The 17,850-nt window shown below is 36.8% G+C and overlaps 2 protein-coding genes across 3 annotated transcripts in view; one reads left to right on the top strand and one right to left on the bottom strand.

Moving 5' to 3' along the window:
• The window catches only part of LOC120423628 (protein yellow-like), a 564,570-nt gene that overhangs the window by 232,532 nt on the left and 314,188 nt on the right, over positions 1–17,850 (bottom strand). The gene's annotated exons all lie outside the window — the stretch shown is intronic.
• LOC120423630 (kin of IRRE-like protein 1) overlaps positions 1–17,850 on the top strand; it is a 366,108-nt gene that overhangs the window by 278,649 nt on the left and 69,609 nt on the right. For both annotated transcript variants that reach the window (XM_039587499.2, XM_039587498.2), the window contains exons 2-3: positions 4,194–4,510; positions 11,688–11,898. In XM_039587499.2, the coding sequence (XP_039443433.1) occupies positions 4,194–4,510; positions 11,688–11,898 (528 nt within the window). The remainder of the gene's footprint in view (positions 1–4,193; positions 4,511–11,687; positions 11,899–17,850) is intronic.

Raw genomic sequence — 17,850 nt, 5'->3', positions numbered from 1 at the left:
AAACTTCAAATTCTTCACATTTGATCCCGCAGAGAAGGTCCCAGTGAAGATCGTCCTTCAGGGATATCCGGACCGCCCGATCTCCGACCTGGAAGAACACCTGTCGGGCATCAAGGTTAAGCCTCGAGAGGTTAAGGTGCTCTCGAAATCGACAACGGTGACAGGTACGTACACATTGTACCTCCTGTACTTCGATCGTGGGTCCGTCAAAATACAGGATCTACGGCGGATCAAAGCACTGGACGGCTTCTTCGTGACGTGGCGATTCTACACGAAGAATCCGACCGACGCAGCGCAATGCCACCGCTGTCAAAAATTCGGACACGGTTCAAGAAACTGTAATCTTCCGCCCCGGTGCGTAAAGTGCGGTGAGACCCACTTCACCGAAAGGTGCAATCTCCCGCGGAAAGACCAGCTGGGGGAAAACGCCCAGCAGCACAAAGCGCGCGTCAAGTGTGCGAACTGTGGTGGAAACCACACGGCGAATTTCCGTGGCTGTGCCGCGCGGAAAAAGTACCTCGAGGAGCAGGACAAGAAGAAGAAAGCGCCAGCGTCCCGCCAACCTCCAAAGACTTCGAGCACGAACGCTGCAGCAGCTGGCGGCGGAGCGGTTCCATCGACCAACCCAGCGTTCCCTCCCGGTTGGGGAGGTTCGTACGCTAGAGTAGCCACTTCTGGGAGCGGTACTCCACCGGGACAAGCAGACGTTAAAGGAGATGACCTCTTCACGCTTCCCGAATTTTTCGCTCTTGCTGGAGAGATGCACACGCGCTTTCGTGCCTGCCGGAACAAGGCAGAACAATTCCAAGCTCTTAGTGAGCTGATGATGAAGTATATCTACAACGGATAAGCTGCCTTGTGCAGCGAAGTTTTTCGACGTCAAAAGACAAAACAAACTGTGATCTAGTTATAAGCTTTTCTATTTTAACCTTTTCCTTAGCAAATTTCGAAGGTTTTTTTTTTAATAATTTTTCCTTCTGTTGGCAAATCCATTGTTAGAATATCCAATTACATCAAAATGAACTATGGTACAAATCATAGTTGAAAGGTACTCCAAAACTCTATTAGGTTATAAGAATTACGAAATTGTGAATTGATTATTTACTAATAAAAACTAATTGAATTGAATTGAACTTCAATTTCCATTGAAATTTTGAAGTTTTTTGCCCCTTGATTTTTCAGGCCAACTTTGAAAGAGGGGAGACAAAAACTTTAAATAAAATTTGTACCAGCCTTATTAGTCAAAATAAGTTGCCATTTTGGCTTGAGTGTGCTTTGATTTTATGATACAATTAAAATGTATTTGGGTAATTCTCTACCAACTCACACGAAATCGGGAAAAGTTGCCCCGACCCCTCTTCGATTTGCGTGAAACTTTGTCCTAAGGGGTAACTTTTGTCCCTGATCACGAATCCGAGGTCCGTTTTTTGATATCTCGTGACGGAGGGGCGGTACGACCCCTTCCATTTTTGAACATGCGAAAAAAGAGGTGTTTTTCAATAATTTGCTGCCTGAAACGGTGATGAGATAGAAATTTGGTGTCAAAGGGACTTTTATGTAAAATTAGACGCCCAATTTGATGGCGTACTCAGAATTCCGAAAAAACGTATTTTTCATTGAAAAAAACACTAAAAATGTTTTAAAAATTCTCCCATTTTCCGTTACTCGACTGTAAAAATTTTTGGAACATGTCATTTTATGGGAAATTTAATGTACTTTTCAAATCTACATTGTCCCAGAAGGGTCATTTTTCATTCAGAACAAAATTTTTCATTTTAAAATTTCGTGTTTTTTCTAACTTTGCAGGGTTATTTTTTAGAGTGTAACAATTTTCTACAAAGTTGTAGAGCAGACAATTACAAAAATTTTGATATATAGACATAAGGGGTTTGCTTATAAACATCACAAGTCATCGCGATTTTACGAAAAAAAGTTTTGAAAAAGTTACTTTTTGCGTTTCTCTTTGTTTCGTCGTCCGTGTCTGTCGCGGGTGACCATGAACGGCCATGATCGATGACGACCAACTTTTTCAAAACTTTTTTTCGTAAAATCGCGATAACTCGTGATGTTTATAAGCAAACCCCTTATGTCTATATATCAAAATTTTTGTAATTGTCTGCTCTACAACTTTGTAGAACATTGTTACACTCTAAAAAATAACCCTGCAAAGTTAGAAAAAACACGAAATTTTAAAATGAAAAATTTTGTTCTAAATGAAAAAATTACCCTTCTGGAACAATGTAGATTCGAAAAGTACATTAAATTTCCCATAAAATGACATGTTCCAAAAATTTTTACAGTCGAGTAACGGAAAATGGGAGAATTTTTAAAAAAATTTTAGTGTTTTTTTCGATGAAAAATACGTTTTTTCGGAATTCTGAGTACGCCATCAAATCGGGCGTCTAATTTTACATAAAAGTCCTTTTGACACCAAATTTCTATCTCATCACCGTTTCAGGCTGCAAATTATTGAAAAACACCTCTTTTTTCGCATGTTCAAAAATGGAAGGGGTCGTACCGCCCCTCCGTCACGAGATATCAAAAAACGGACCTCGGATTCGTGATCAGGGACAAAAGTTACCCCTTAGGACAAAGTTTCACGCAAATCGAAGAGGGGTCGGGGCAACTGCTGTGTGAGTTGGCGGAGAATTACCCATTTTCTTTTCAAGAATTTTACATTGAAGTTCCTCAAGGTTTCTAGTTACATTTTGTACGCAAGAGTCGATAAATTTCGTTGCTCATAATACCTCATTACTTATAACACGCTGACCTTCAACAACTCACAAATGATTTGATCAAATGTGATCAATTAATAAAGAAACACTCTGCGTGATTAAATAAATGTTTCAATGCAGTAAGTTGATTGGAAAAGGTGTTAGGAATAAATTATAGATTTTTTGCTTTTTTCTTGATTAGGTTTCCAATATTTGTCAGAAAATTTTACTTTTGATTGTTTAAAAGAAAATCTTTAGTAAAAGTATATCATGATATAATTTGGATAGATATAATTGCACTTTTAAAAAGTCAATACATATTCTGTCTAGGAATTCTGTCCAACTCCCAATTGTCCCCACGTGACTAGAGCCACACACTGCCCAGAGATATCGATTCGTGTGCGGTGGTGGCTCCTGGGCTCGACGTACCGTGACAAGTATTTATGATTGGCAATAAAAATAAATGGAATGACCACTCTTTTTGGGTGGAGGGGTTTCGGCCTCGGAAGCCCCGGACTTTCATTGTCCCATTCGAGGTGGATATAGGAGGTGGGGTGGGGCTAGAGGCGTCCGTGAAAGCTCCGTTGTCCACCTCGTTTTCTCTCATTCAGCAGCAAAGCTCTAGAGTCCTCAAAGTGTTATTAGTCAGTTAGGTGTGCACAGGTTGAAAAAACGGATTTTTTTATATTTTGTTTATAAGTTTTGGTCGCAAATATGGAACATTTAATCAATTTCAAAAAATTTACGAAAAATTTTTGAATATTCTTTTTTTTTACTGTGTTACAGACTGAGGGTGCCGAAATAAATAAACGTATTAATTTTCAAGCCTGACTAGGCTCGGACCACGGAACCGGTCAAAGGCTCTGAATAGCCACACCGAATCATCGCCGGGAAATGGCCAATTCTGGGAGGTGGTGGCGGTAAGCCGCAGAACATTGCCCCGGGTGTTACTCGGAATGGCTTCCTTTGTCATCGGCCAGGCCATCGACAGAGAGAGAGTGTCCTTCTTTATTCTATTATCGGTATCAGCGCGCGCGCTGGATTGCCTAATGTGTCACGAAATTGGCCACCGGCTCCCCTGGGGGAAAAGCCACTCCGGCCGGAGGTCTTTCAAATTGGGGGTCTCATCTGGTGATTTACGAATCGGCGTCCGCGCCAAGTGATGGCGCAAAATGGTGAAAGTTGGAATGAATTGGCCTATTGAGGAAACTGGCACATTGATGGCATAATTGTGGTCGTTTTCTGAAGTGCGTTCTGAAGATATCGAAATTGTTTGGAAACCGATTAAGGGAAAGTATTCATCTTTTTATCGCTGTAGACTACATTTTTGGCGATGATAAAACGAAGTTCTTAGGTGCTTATTTTTTATTGATATTAAATCATGAATCTATGTTTGAACAGCAACGCCTCAAGCGGTGACCTTTGACTTCACTTAAAGACAAATCAACTAAATCCTCCAATTTCTCTCCCCCTTCACAGACCTCACCAGCTGCGGCATCCAGCAGAACCCGTCGATCGATGGCCATAAATCAGTGCCGCTGGAGCACCTGAGGGCGTACGTGGCCGCGGCCTCAACGTCGTCGGCCGGCGGTGGCTCGGCGGCCCAGCAACTCCAGCACCAGCATCACCAGTCGGACGGTCCCGGCATGGTGCCCCAGTCCACAGGGGTCGGCATCGGTTCCGTGAGCAAGTGGGAGGAACCGTACTTTGACGAAACGACGCCCCGGAACGTGACGGCCCTCGTCGGCAAGTCGGCGTACCTCAGCTGCCGGGTCAAGAACCTGGGCAATAAAACGGTAAGTCAGGGTGATGGAAGTTTGGTGGGGGGGATTGATTGATACTGAGGGGAGAGTGGTGGACATTGTGAGCGTTTGTTTATTGGGTGGTGATGAAGTGACTGCGAGATTTATTGGATTGCAGTGAGTTGAAGAGATTGAGAGTTATTGAACTTCATAGTATCAAAGGACATTGAAAGCCAATTGCTCTATTTAGAAAAAAAATGAGTTCTATAAATCAATTAAATTTTAATTAATTAATTAAATTAATTAATTATTTTTAAAACTACGTTATCGTAACACAATCACATGATGGTTGCTAGAAAATCAAATATAAATAAATATAGAGTTTTGTTTTGAAAAGATCCTATAAGCTATTGTGTTTCATATGTTTGTAGGACCTTTTAAAAAGACTTCAATCTAATTTTCGGTACTAAATAAATTAAAAATTCAGCAATTCCCCACGAAAACAGCATGATTTGAAAAAAAATTGTCCAATCGAGCCCAACATTTTTCTGCTAAAATCGGTTCAAATGGTGTGAAGATTTTTTGAAAAATGTGGTTTCTGCGAAAAACGAAGAAATTTGTAATTTTTCGGACCACCCTAACAAGACGTATGTCACCTTATTTGACAAAAAAAAATAATAGGTGTCTTATTATTTCGGCCAGGGAACCCCCAGAAAAATGTTGAGCCCGATCGGACATTTTTTAAATCATGCTGTTTTCGTTAAATTTGTTTAAAATCCTGCAATGCTTCAAATACTAGTAAATTTCAACATAACAATTTCTCTAGAGTGTTTCTACCTTTTTTCGAGACTTTTATTTTTTTAATTTGGATTATTTGAGAGAAACTGTGTTCTTTTCGCATTTCCTTCGTCAAAAGCAAATGTTTTTAATCATTTGTTTTCCATATAAGTCTCCATACATCATTGTGGGCTGGTCAAACAAAATGGGCATGTGAATTTTAGAAAATCTGTATCTTGAGAAGGGTTTTGTGAATCACTCATTCGGCAAAGTTGTGGCAAATAATACTGTTCAGAAAAATTATGTTCAGTTCAGACTCGATTATCTTAAAATTTCAAATGGCATATACCATGAAATGATGGTCTGTGGTCCAATAAACAAGTTAGTGAATCGTTTCGGCCTTTTAAAACCTTGTTTTCACTTTCCCGGTTATTTCGAAAAATACTGGTTTTTGCTTTACTTTTTTTCAATCCTTTCCCTCGATATTGAACACCAAAATTTCGTCATCTGTAAGGATACATGCATCTTGTAGGAAATTTTCCGCCGAAAAATTTTGTCTAAGCAATTTTGAAGTTTCATCAACTCTGAGCTGAGATATTCCAGTTTTTTTGAAGAAAGAATATTGATTTTTTGAAAATGTTGAAAGAAATCATCATTTGCCTACAATATTAAGGAAAACCTAAGCAAATCTGAGGTGAGGCTGTATTGCATCTAGTTTTAAACATAATTAGCTCCTTTCCATTTGAAATTTTTAGATTTTCCATTTTTCTGAGCAGATTTTGTGAAACTGTCGAAAAAACTGACTCTTTTTTCAAAAAAAAGCCCAGGGAACATAGTCGGGTTTTTTCCGAAAGGTTTCATGTATGAAAAAGTTTTTTCAAACATTACTATCTATCATTTGAGAACAGAGCACATTGATTTCCTCGACTTCGTGTTTTTTTTGGACACGCTAATAACTCAAAGTTGAATTCCTAAAATAAATATCTTCTTTTTTTTTGCAAAATTTAAAGGGACCAAAGTTTGAGATGTTGCAAAACGTGGTACCGGAGTTTTGAATTCAAATAAATGATTTGTGAAAAATATCGAAGATATTCTTAAAACCAGACGTGCAACGGCTCTCAATAACACTCCACCACATTTTAAGATTACCTACCTACGCAAGAAGGTAGAATTATTCTTTGCCCACAGAACAAAAAACAAGCTTTACTTAGAAGCATATAATTATAGTTTGTCGTAATACTATGTTGATAACTAACAAATTATTAGAGAAATAAAAAAAAAGCATTGAAGTGCTAAAAGTTTCATGAAATCTGGAGTTTTTTTTAAAGGCCCAATGAACCAAATTTCCAGTTTTTGCTTTTTGGGTGTTTTTGAAACTGCCTTGAGCCAGGGTATTAAAAAACACCCAAAAAGCAAAAACGGAAAATTTGGTTTATTGGACCTTTAAAAAAAACTACAGAAATCACACCTACAAAACAATATTTACAAAAATCTGATATTTTTCAAACTTTTCTAATTGGTCGAATAGAATTGTTGAGATACAGACTCTTGAAGGGTTAAATTAGTTAAAAGGTTTTTCTTACTATCGTCCCATTGGCCCTGCTTTTTCAAGCGACTTATGATTTTCAATACATGTCAAAAATTAACTCTTGTTAATTTATGTTTGCAAAAAAAAAAAGAACCAACCCTTACAAATGATGTTTAAAATGTTTTTTCGTTTCTGAAATTGAAATTTAGAGAATTTAAGTAGCTTACATAAACAAATTTAATTGGTTCACAATTAATTGAAATTCTTCGAATAAGATTAAAAAATTCTAAAATGCCGGATTTCAATATTCGTTAAATGTTTATTTAACAACTCAAAAGGTTAAATAATATTTTACTTAACGAACGTTTTTTTTCTAAACAGTTCTTTTTACTGGTTAAAGCGATTATTGAAGAAATCTTAAATCTTGAGGAAAAAAAACCTGTTTACTTTACTTTCAAACACGAAAAAGTGTTAAGAAAATTATTTTCGTTTGATATTTTGAAGTAATCTTACGGTTTCGAGCAACAAATTAAATGAATGTTTGTAAGTTCTTTGAGGTTTTTTATCCTTATTTAGCCAAATCTATTGTTTCCATGTTGTGGTTTATTCTTAGGATCACTGAAAATGAACATGAGACTGAACATGAGGTGCCCAAAATATGAGACTTTTTCAAAAACTTGCTCTGCAAGCTGAATCTTATTCTTCGAGCTCTTTCAGGACTCTTGACCAAATATGAGCAAAATCGGTCAACATTTACCCATTAATACGCGAAAGTGAAGTTTGCATGGAAAAAAAGAAAAAAAATGTATGCACGGTGCGCTACATACATCCGAATATTCCCAAAAGTGAGATTTGCATTAGACATTTTATGCTCTACAACTTTGTCGAACACATCAAAACTGTAAAAGTTGACTTTGAAAAGTTATTTGTGATTTGAAAAAGTCACACTCGGGTATCAGAAGGTTGATTTTCACCAAATTTGGTAATTTTTTTTCATTAATCATCTTGAAATTGGACAGATTTTCTAAAAGTTTCCTCTACAAAATCCTGTCAAATTATGGCCATTCCTAATGTTTGGAATATCGATTCTACGTCGGATATATTTTTTTAAATAAGTAATAACGGACATGTGACTGAGCCATATTTTAACAGTATCTTTTCGAAGATACATAAAATGAGCTTCAGAGTATATATCTTGCTAATTAAACGATGTTTGAAGTGTCGTTTGATCAATTCTAAAGAAAAGTCTCGTGAGAACCGATATCTGGAACATGGCCATAATTTGACACAAAGTTGACAAGGATACTTCTAGATTAAATTTTCAAAAGGTCCTATCTGCATAGGAAATCCATGACTCGTATGGTTGTTTTGAAAATTTACTTGAAACTTGACATGAGCTGTTTATGTAGACTCCAATCTCGCAGCCCTGGCTGCAAGGACTCCACAACTGAATAAGTTAATCCGAAATACGAGTATGCTAACTGATTATTTAGTTAAAAGAATTGAATGGAAAATATGTCAATGATTTGGAAGAATTTTCTTTGAAGGATTAATTTATTCAAGGTTTATTATTTGAAGAACATCTTACACAAATTCAGTAGAATTAACGCCACACCTTCTGCGTAGACCATAAACCATTCCAGTTTGCACACTAATTAACGAGGTTAATCCCCGGCCACGTGGCCTCGCTTGCTATCAATTGTCCGGAGTCTGTAATCGATCCGCTATTCAATACGGCGTTGGTCCATGAAATTTACCGACACGCACACGTCCAGCATGTCCAATTACGGGCGGCTCCCAATAGTCCATGGTGAGGAATTTGCTTCAATGGTTCAGAATTTGCATCGATGATGACGAGCTGGAACTGAGATTATTTGCGATAATTAATTTGCTTGAAACCTCTGCGACGAGGTGGGAGTGGCAGGGCTCCCCGAGGGAAATATGATTATGTCGCGTTTGATGTCTACATGTCAGAGATTTGCACCCTGTTAAGGGGAATCATCTTAGGGGACACAATGCAATGGTTCGGTGTGCACTTCAAAGTGACTGTTTGCATTTTGTGATATTTCCCGTGGGGACGGTAGTTCAAATTTCAAGCTGATCAATAATTTTGCAAACGAAACAAGCAACAGTATCATATCTGTTTGTATGGGTACTTATCGCGATTGATTCAAAGTTTAATTGCAGAATATTAATTTAATATCTAGGAAGATAATCATTATAAATTAGTAACATATCCAGACAAGAATACCACAATTCATGGAATTTCCGAACAACATTGTTGCCAAACATTTCCTCATCATCTGCTTAAGTGTGTTCACCAGGCAGAACACATCTATTATGCAAACACAGCCATATTATCTAATCATCACACAAACAATTGGATTCTCGAAATGAACGTTTGTTCTCTTGTTTGGCCCGAATCAAATCACGCGGAAGAGGGCGTATATCTTTTGTTAATCAATTAGGCACGCTCCGTATAATTAGTAAATACCAGTGTTGCCAAATGTTTATCATTTGCAAAAGTGCACACACACTAACCTAATCAGTGCGCTGTGAAATCGAGAATTCAGAAATCACATAAATTATGCTCATCATCTTCACGGGTGGAATTGTTGATCGATTCACTTTGCTAATTAATGAGCGTGGGTTTGGAGCAAGATGCGGAAACATTAAAGCATTCTCGATGAGCTCTTCCTTTGATCGGTATACTTCATAGAGAGTTTATTTTTCGGAAGCTGGATTAAAAGAAAAATGCCCCATTAAATGTGACTTATGACGAGGACGTTCCTTGGAACGAGCGGCTCTCCGGGATATTCCGGGGTTCATTTTGCGATTTTGCGAGGTTCAGGTGATAAATTGTCTCCGAAAAAAAAACACTGTCCCTTTGTGATGAGGATAAGATTTTTTTCCTCAACATTAAACTGGATTAAAGCATAATTTCGGAGGCCAACTGACCGTTTTATTCCCTCCGGAAGACCCTTCCGGTTTTAACGAAGTCACTCATTCAATGAAATAAATCTCGTCAGTTGCGTTGAAAAAAGAGGGATGTCATTGAAACCCACCTTTCCCTTCACCAACCAGACAGATTTAATAGGTCTCAGGAATTTACATCTACATAATACGATTGCATTGAAGAATTTGAAAAAGCTTTTTTGCAATTTCGTTGTGAAATCACTTACTTTACCTGACTCTTTCCTCTAACGGCGAAACAGCCTACTTTTTTGGACCAAAAATAACAGAATAGAAAAGTAATGAACATGAAACATGAACATGAACTTGAACATGAACATGAACATGAACATGAACATGAAACATGAACATGAAACATGAACATGAAACATGAACATGAAACATGAACATGAAACATGAACATGAAACATGAACATGAAACATGAACATGAAACATGAACATGAAACATGAACATGAAACATGAACATGAAACATGAACATGAAACATGAACATGAAACATGAACATGAACATGAAACATGAACATGAAACATGAACATGAAACATGAACATGAACATGAAACATGAACATGAAACATGAACATGAAACATGAACATGAAACATGAACATGAAACATGAACATGAAACATGAACATGAAACATGAACATGAAACATGAACATGAAACATGAACATGAAACATGAACATGAAACATGAACATGAAACATGAACATGAAACATGAACATGAAACATGAACATGAAACATGAACATGAAACATGAACATGAAACATGAACATGAACATGAACATGAATTTTGAAAATCAGTTAAAAAAGATTAAGGTACATAATTTTTTTTATGTTTTGAATATTTAGTTTCAACAACTAAAATATTCAGTTTTCTTATAAAACAATCTATTTTGAAACAAAAACAAACTAAGTTTTTATTCCTTTTGCGACCAGACCAGCTAAAGTGACAAAAGAAAAAGGATTTTCAACGCGTCTAGGTGCGCTCGTGTCAAACTCCTTTTTTAATACTTCCCCTCCGGAAAAAGGATGGCCAGCACTTAATTTGCTTCCCATCTCCGGGCGAAAGAAAGAAAACGTAGCTTGATCTACGGCAAACGGATGCCCGGTTGTTAAATACTTGCAAAAAGGACCTTTTCAGTGGGATTCTGAGGTAGGAACGCTGAGAGCGGGGTGATGGCAACGAAATTCCATTCATCAAAATCTTAGATTAAAATGGATTTTAAAAATTTATGAGATCCACTTTCCTTTCAGCTTTTCTGCGAAAGCGTCGTCTAGCGTTTGTGTGACTTTGTCGTCGTCGTCTACCTTTTTCCTTCCTCTCCTTGGGGAGCTTGGGGCGAAGCCGTTGAAGCTTGGAATCGTGGCAGCTTTTCAGCTCGAGCAAACAGGTTGCAAACATCGGGATGGAAAGAGTTCCTGGGAATTGGGGAAGGGTGCGAAAGCTATTTCTACCATGATAATTTGATGAGTCTGATCCAATCAATAAACTAATTATTCATGGCGTTTTGATTAGTGCTGTCTGGCTGAAAGGGTGATGTCTTTTGAGATTTGAAGATTTAGTTGGAATGGACCAGGTCGTAACGAGGTGTCTCGATTTAGATGAAACTTTCAGCATGACTTCAAAAAGGTAAAAAAATACAGGGTTGACCTTTGCTTTCCATGTTGACTCCAACCACCCAATCAAACATCCGCTCCACTGTGCCGGAACCAAATAAAAAATCCACTTTTTTTCTATCCGCCCTTTTGTCAAGTGGCCACGTGTCACCGATTGAACTCGTCCAAATATTTACTCAATCATGTGTCTCCCTTTTTTTCAACTTTTCCTTTTTTCCACCTCCACGCGCACACACCATAATTGGACCCGGAACCCCCGAAAAATCTCCGAACCGGAATTGGGCGCCGACAACAACAACCCTCGGGGGGTGGCGACATTTGGCCCAACAGGTCTCCTGGATACGGCACCGGGACATTCACATCCTGACGGTGGGCAGCTACACGTACACCTCGGACCAGCGCTTCCAGGCGACGCACCACAAAAACACCGACGACTGGACGCTGCAGATCAAGTGGGCCCAGAAGCGGGACGCCGGAATCTACGAGTGCCAGATCTCGACCCAGCCCGTGCGCAGCTACTTTGTCACGCTGAGCGTTGTCGGTGAGTAGAGAAGTTTTGCTTTTTGTAGAGGGTTTAAATTGCAGTCATGGTCAACGATAGTCAACAATATTATTTAAGAATTATAAAAATCTTTTTTTGAGCCCAGCAAACCTGAATTTATCAGTTTAATCTCCAAACAGATAAAATTTTAAGTTAAGACAAAAATTTGTTTTCGACCAACTTTGGCCACATTTTTACAATCATGCCTTAATTTTCAAGTGAAAGGGTATCAAGTTTATCGCAGCAGCCTAGAGCATTGCCCCAAGACTATAATTTAACGCAATTTGGTGCAATTCTAACGCTGATGATCAAAAATTATTGCAAAAATAGTTGAAAACAAGAAAAATATAATCACAAAAGCAGTCAACAAAAAATGGGTAATTCTCCTCCAACTCACACAGCAGTTGCCCCGACCCCTCTTCGATTTGCGTCTAACTTTGTACTAAGGAGTAACTTTTATCTATGATTACGAATCCGAGCTTCATTTTTCGATATTTCATGGCGGAGGGGCGGAACGACACTTTCCATTTTTTAACATTCGAAAAAAGGCGTGTTTTTCAATCATTTGCAGCCTTAAATTGTGATGATATGGAAATTTGGTTTCAAATGGACTTTTATGTTAAAAATTGCACGCCCAATTTGATTGCGTATTTAGAAGTCCGAAAAAAACGTTTTTTTCATCGATAGTAATACAAAAATAGTTTTCAAAATTTGGCAATTTTTCTTTACTCGACTGTAATTCTTTTGGAACATGTAATATTAAAGTAAGTATAATGATCTATTCGAATTTGCAACAACGCAGAAGGGTATGTTTTTCATTTTAAATTTTCGTGTTTTTTGTAACATTGCAGGGTTATTTTTTAGAGTGTATTAATATTGTAGAGCAGAGAATTACATAAATTTTGAAATATATACGAACATAAGGGGTTTGCTTGTAACCATCACGAGTTATCACGATTTTGAAAAAAAAAACTTTTTAAAAAGTTGGATGTGTTGATCATGGCCGTTCAAGGTCACCCGCGACAGACACGAACGACGAAACACAGAGAAACGCAAAAAGTTACTTTCCCAAACCTTTTTTTCGTTAAATCATGATAAATCGTGATGGTTACAAGCAATTTTTGTATGTTTATGTATCATTTTTTTTGTAATTGTCTGCTCTACCACTTTGTGTGACAATGCTACCCTGCAAATTTTTAAAAATTACGAAATTATGAAATTAAAAATTGTGTTCTAAATGAAAAAACAACCCATCTGGGTATTTGCAGATTCGAAAAGTACATTAAAGTTCCTATTAAATTCCATGTGCCAAAATTTTTACAGTAAAGAGATGACAAGTTTCTACAAATAACTTAATAAACACGAGAATTTTTTTTTGAATTTTTGAAAGTTTTTTTTTGTCGAAGTGATTTAAAAAATAAAAATAGTTAATTTCAATTAACTATGTATAATGCCCATGTTCGCATAAATGACCCATATGCAAAAACAGCAAGCTGAGAAAAACGCTTTTGAAGTTTGTCCCACACATAAGGTTACGTGTTAAGTGATCAGTCGTGTGGTGTTCGTGGGGGAGATCGGTGGGCGAATCACCGCGCGAAAATCCACTTGAAAGTGCTAGAAGATTCTGGAATTCATTGAAAAAGGTGTCGCGTCGTGCCTTGGAAGTTGGGCCATCAGTCATGTGGTGTTCGTAGGAGAGATCGGTGGGCGAATCGCGCGCTAATCCGCGAAAAAGTAGTGAAAGTTCCTAGAATTTGTTGATAGAAGGCTTCGCGTTGTCGTGTATATGTTGAATTTCATTTCGTTTTGAAAGCCCTTCCCATAGCATCGTTGCTCGGATGGCACGCCGACGGTAAGAAGTAAAAAATTACGGGATTGAGTTTATAATTAAGTTCTTCTAGCGTCGAAGATCGGAAAGCAACGATTATGTTTCACTATCTGGTCATATTATCTACCGCCGCCGGTTTAGTTCGTTTATGTTATTGTTTTAATTTCATTACAATCGGTTACGTGGTGTCCTCTTTTCTTGTAGTTCAAATTTGTTGATTGTAAAAATGTATTCCAACGGGCAGTTTTAGTATTAACTCATCAAACTTTCCATTTTATGAAGAATAACTATTTTTAAAATTTACTCGCGTTATCGTATAAACAGTAAAAATATACTGATAAGTCCAGCCCATAGCAATACTGCTCGGTTGGCACGCGTTCGATTAAAAAACTTTTTAAATAATCAATTATGTATCTTTCCGCAGCCGGCTGCCTAAGATTTTTAAAATTTCAACAGATAAACAAATTTCTTATGGTCGCATCACCTACCACAGTGAATCCTGACCTCATACCCATCTTACTAACCCCTCAAAACTCATTTGATACTTTGTCGGAGACGCAGCCAATTTAGCGGTCCCATCACTCAAGTATCGGACTAACATTCCCATCCACTTCCCCGTGTCTTAACACTGGTCGTGGCCGGCGTCGGTATTGATCAGCATGATAGGGATATTTGAAAATCGCGAAGGGGTGATGATTGGTTCCTACTTTTCATCTGTGGTCCACGGAGAAATTTTTGGAGGTCCTGGTCAATAACGAAGTACCAGCTACGGGTAGACACCAATGCTGTGCTATGCTACATAAGGTTACGTGTTAAGTTTTCACGAAAAAAAATGATTTTCTCCTTTTTTTTTAATTTATATTTATTTTGATTTTCTCTTCCATGTACATTAGGGTGCCCAGAAAAAATGACCCTCTGCTCCACAAGCGAAAAACGGTTTTTTGGGTTATTTTAAGCATCTGTGTAAATTTTGAGCGAAATTGGATGAGATTAACCCATTGATACCCGAGCCTAAAGTTGGTGAAATAAATGTTTTTCATACAAAAATGACTTTTTTAAATCGCTAATAACTTTTCAGGATCGAGTTTTACAGCTTTGGTATGTTCTACAAAGTTGTAGAGCATTGAATTTTCAATAAGAATCTCACTTTTGGGAATATTTGGATTGAAGTAGCGCACCGTGCAGACCAAACCATAAAAAAACTTGGGTTTCCCATACATTTTTTCGATTTTTCCCATACAAACTTCACCTCCGAGTATCAATGGGTAAATGATGACCGATTTTGCTCATATTTGGCCCAGAGTCCTAAAATAGCTCAAGGAACAATATTCAGCTTGTGGAGCGAGGTTTTGAAAAAAAGTCCCATATTCTGGGCACCCTAATGTACATTCATTCAGTTAAAATATTATTGAGTGTTCAATCACAATCGATGACTTTTCACCTCAATAAATGATTTTCTCCTGATTTCTAGAACAAAGTACTGGATGTTATAGGCTTTTCTGAAAGAGCACACGATTTTGAAACAAACTGCATAATTAACTCAAAAACGATGAAAATGCATATGGGTCATTTATGCGATCATGGGCAGTATAGTGGCTCAAACTTTTTGTTTTTATGCTAAAACTGAAAAAAACAGTAAATTTATAAGTTTATTTCCAATAACCTTTTAAATAATTCTTTAAATCCTTTTATCCAGATAATCCTTAGTGCATGAAATTACCTATCTTTTGACCTATGGGAGTATGGGTGTTGGAGGATGTTGCAAAAAGATATTAAGGTTTTAAAAAAATCCATTTTTGACAGTAATTTGCAAAAGCTATGAGAAAAAGTCAAACCAATCCTGGATGTCTATGGCACATTTTAAAGGGCTTCAAATTATCTTTCGAATGCATCTAAGAGAATTGGAATTGATGCAGTTTTAAGGAAATGCGAGCAATTTTAAGATTTTTTATGTTTTTTCGACCTCAAATTTCAAAGCCCGTTTTACCCCACTTCCCTTTGTCGTAGAGGGCTCATATTTGGCATGAGTTCATCTCATATATAGACAAACAAACGCTGAAAGTTTCATCCAAATCGGAGCACCTCGATACGACCTCTAGAACAAACCGAGCAATATTTACAAATACTGCCTCTTAAGTCCAAATAGGCCATTTTGCATCACTTATTTTTCAAACCAATTATCTTTTCCAATTTAAGGACTATTCATACAAAATTGCTATGCCATATTCTAAGTATCAGTGTCTTCGGCAAAGTTGTAGTTATGAACAGGAATACTTAGGTAAAAGTTATAACACTCTGAAAAATAAAAAAATGTTAAATATCAATTAATTTATGAAAATTAATAAAATTTTAAATAGAAGTTGCATTGGCACATTGAATATTTACTTATTACATATTTTATTCAATGATATTGTTACTCTTTTCTGATCAGTTATAAACAATGTTTACAAAATATCTGTGCACTGAATTAATTTTTTTTTAAGTTTTAAAAAGTACTTGTTTCGATCCATGGTCTGAAACTTTATACATTCTAATCATAGAATGAACAAATTTTCCTGAAATTTATAAATATGTTTAGAAAACTTGATGGATCATAAATCATAAATTGATAAAAAAAACTTCAAAAAAATATCTATATAGAAAGGAATTTCTGATGAATTTGGTGTATGTAAGTGTAGGTTTGTCATCTGGAAACAATCTAAGAAAATTGAATCTTTTTTATTTCTCAATTGAACACAAACATTGATTTATGCAATAACAAAATTTTTGAAAATTGAATTTTATTTTATGTATTAGAAGATTTAAAAAGACAGCTTTTAAGCTATAACCCAGTAGGGGCATTACATATTTGGCAGTGTTGGATATTTTTTGAAAAAAAATGTAATTTTGAAAATAATCAGATTTTTACAGTAAACTGTTTTGTACCTGTATCTCAGCAATGAGAGATCCAATCTTCAAAGTTTCTTAGAAAAACTTATAGGGAATTTTTTGAACGCTTTGAAAAAAATATGGTCAGGCTCAGGCTGTGTCATCGTGTAAAAGGGAATAAGTTCCCGGAATTTTGGAGAAAAGCTATTTTCATTTCACGTAATTGGACATATCTTTCCTCTATAGATTCAAAACTGATACTGCAGTTCTGCAAACTTTTCTCCAAAATGTAATTGATTCGAAAATATTTAAAAATATTATAGCGTAAAATGGCAAAGTATTGAAAAAATAATTTTGAGAACATATTGAGTAACAAATGGGTGCGTGAAACTTTGTCCTAAGGGGTAACTTTTGTCCCTGATCACGAATCCGAGGTCCGTTTTCGATATCTCGTGACGGAGGGGCGGCAGAGTTTTTAAAACTTTTTCAGTGTTTTTTCGATGAAAAATACATTTTTTCGGAATTTTGAGTACGACATCAAATTGCACGTCCAATTTTACATAAAAGTCCCTTTGACACCAAATTTCTATCTCATCACCGTTTCAGGCTGCAAATTATTGAAAAACACCTCTTTTTTCGCATGTTCAAAAATGAAGGTGTCGTACCGCCCCTCCGTCAAAAGATATCAAAAAACGGACCTCGGATTCGTGATCAGGGACAAAAGTTACCCCTTAGGACAAAGTTTCACGCAAATCGAAGAGGGGTCGGGGCAACTGCTGTGTGAATTGGCGGAGAATTATCCAAATAGCTTTTTAATGAAATACTCTAAGTTAGGTATTGTTTAACGCTCAAATTAGTATCTGAGCAATATGTTGCTGTATTTTTATCACAAATTGTGCTAGAAAAGATGTTGGAACGATGTTTTTGATCGCAAAAATTACAGATTTGATCAAATTGAGTTCTGCAAAATCAAGGATCATCTAGACATCCCAACAAAACACAGGAAACAAAAATCGTACGGATCGGTTGAGTTATTGAATTACCGTTCCAATTTTTTTGAAGGCTTGGCAATTGAAAGGTAAATTCTTCACCACCGCTATCTGGAATTCAATATTCCCAGGTCATTTATGGGAATTGTTGTGGTTGTAATTGAGCTTAACCATCTATAATAAGCCAACGAAAAAAAATATCTTGATTCGATTATTGGAAGCCTTTACTCTTTTATCAGTGAAACTACTTGATACCTAAAATTATTC

The sequence above is a fragment of the Culex pipiens genome, chromosome 2 (genome assembly GCF_016801865.2).
Source record: "Culex pipiens pallens isolate TS chromosome 2, TS_CPP_V2, whole genome shotgun sequence".
Classification (NCBI taxonomy): Eukaryota; Metazoa; Arthropoda; class Insecta; order Diptera; family Culicidae; genus Culex; species Culex pipiens.
Note: the sequence above shows the minus strand (reverse complement) of the source record. Positions and strands in the feature narration are given on the sequence as shown.